The 2,115-nt window shown below is 33.6% G+C and overlaps 1 protein-coding gene across 1 annotated transcript in view; it reads left to right on the forward strand.

Annotated features, from left to right (window-relative positions):
- Nucleotides 1-2,115, forward strand: part of LOC106462925 (uridine phosphorylase 1-like) — a 16,805-nt gene that overhangs the window by 4,207 nt on the left and 10,483 nt on the right. Inside the window, exons 2-3 of the mRNA XM_013922893.2 lie at nucleotides 849-972; nucleotides 1,740-1,901. Coding sequence (XP_013778347.1) covers nucleotides 849-972; nucleotides 1,740-1,901 — 286 coding nt within the window. The remainder of the gene's footprint in view (nucleotides 1-848; nucleotides 973-1,739; nucleotides 1,902-2,115) is intronic.

A 2,115-nucleotide genomic window follows, 5' to 3' on the forward strand; every position in this document is an offset into this window, starting at 1 on the left:
TTATATATAGCTGTTTAATTTGATTGATGCTGATATTGTTTATAACACTTCACGTCCTAGTGTCTGTAAAACGAAATAAAGGGAAGTTAAGAAACAGATCTCATGACTAACTACTGAATACACTTTAGAAATTATCTCAATATTCTTTAACTATTGTGGATACATAAATGTTAAGTCAGGATTTATATATAGCTGTTTAATTTGATTGATGCTGATATTGTTTATAACACTTCACGTCCTAGTGTCTGTAAAACGAAATAAAGGGAAGTTAAGAAACAGATCTCATGACTAACTACTGAATACACTTTAGAAATTATCTCAATATTCTTTAACTATTGTGGATACATAAATGTTAAGTCAGGATTTATATATAGCTGTTTAATTTGATTGATGCTGATATTGTTTATAACACTTCTCGTATACATGAAATAAATAACCTGCCCCCCAGTAGCACGGTGGTATGTCTGCGGACTTGCAACTCTAGAATCCGGGTTTCGATACCCGTGGTGGGCAGAGCACAGATAGCCCATTGTGTAGCTTTGTGCTTAATTAAAAACAAACAAAATAAATAACCCAAGAGAATAATAATACATGCTCATATAATTCATATGTGTAACTTACAGTTTTCCTGTTCATGTTATAATATTCCCCTTCCCAGAGTATCAGCGGTAAGTTTACAGACTTACAGTTCTAAATTCCGGGATTCGATTCCCCGTGGTGGACACAGCAGAAAGCCCAATGTGGCTTTGCTCATAAACATACAAACAAACATATTTGCAAAGGTCTTGGCACACGTTATTCTGTGAAAGTTTACGTTAAATGAAAGATATTTGTCATATATTTTTCAGTGACCACGAAAATGAAGTTATTCTTAAAAACCCTAATATTGCCGATATGGAGGAAGACGTATTATATCACATTTCTCTAAGCACTGGAACTCATGACCTGAAGGAAATGTTCGGAGACGTTAAAGTAAGTCTGATGGTATACGGGTAAGATAAAAAAACAGTTTTATTAAAATAAAGTTGATGGCATGCGGATAAGATAAAAAAAAACAGTTCTCTTAAAGTAAAGTTGACGGTATACGGGTAAAATGAAACACAGTTCTGTTAAAGTAAGTTTGATGATATACGGGTAAGATAAAAATTAGGTCTTTTAAAGTAAGTTTGGTGATATACTGGTAAGATAAAAAATAGTTCTGTTAAAGTAAATTTGGTGATATATATCGGTAAGATAAAAAATAGTTCTGAAATTGAAACAATTTCGAATAACTTAATTTTCAAACCACAAACTAAACTAACCAAATTTTACCTCGGCTCTTAGATCTTTAGACACCATTGAGTTTAAATAGTTTAAAATAAGAAGTGCAAGACAAATCCTATGTATAATGTAACTTTAGATTCCTCCGCCTGTGTTAACCACACGAGTTTTAAGCATAACGCTACCTTTCTTCCAAGTAGTCTTTCATAACATTTCGCCGGTATTAAAACCCTAAGCAAGCTAATTAATTTTATAATAACAAACAAAGAAGTCTACTTCGTTTTCTCAAACTCCACTTGAACCCAAGAACACAGAACTAAGCCACACATATAATTGTAGACATATATATAAATAGAATACTACAGAATGTTTTTTACCCATCTGTCTATTTATGGATGGTTACAATAGCATGTTATGAGCCAATAGTTTTTACGACTCCTAAGACAACGAGTTTATCATAACACTTAACTACTTTACAGTTTGTATGCATGGGTGGAACACCAAAACGAATGGAAGGTTTTGCACAATTCATCCAGAGGGAGTTGAATATCAAATTGCCCACAGGTACAATGCTAGAAGACATCAGTAAACGTTCTTACCGGTATTCTATGTTCAAGATCGGACCGGTTCTGTCTGTCAGTGTAAGTAATCGATTCCTGTTTTTCTATCCAGTTCTCTGTTAGTTAAAGAGTGTAAATTAAACGTTCTTACCGGTATTCTATGTTCAAGATCGGACCGGTTCTGTCTGTCAGTGTAAGTAATCGATTCCTGTTTTTCTATCCAGTTCTATGTTAGTTAAAGAGTGTAAATTAAACGTTCTTACCGGTATTCTATGTTCAAGATCGGACCTGTTCT

This window comes from Limulus polyphemus, unplaced genomic scaffold, assembly GCF_000517525.1.
Source record: "Limulus polyphemus unplaced genomic scaffold, Limulus_polyphemus-2.1.2 Scaffold1284, whole genome shotgun sequence".
Classification (NCBI taxonomy): Eukaryota; Metazoa; Arthropoda; class Merostomata; order Xiphosura; family Limulidae; genus Limulus; species Limulus polyphemus.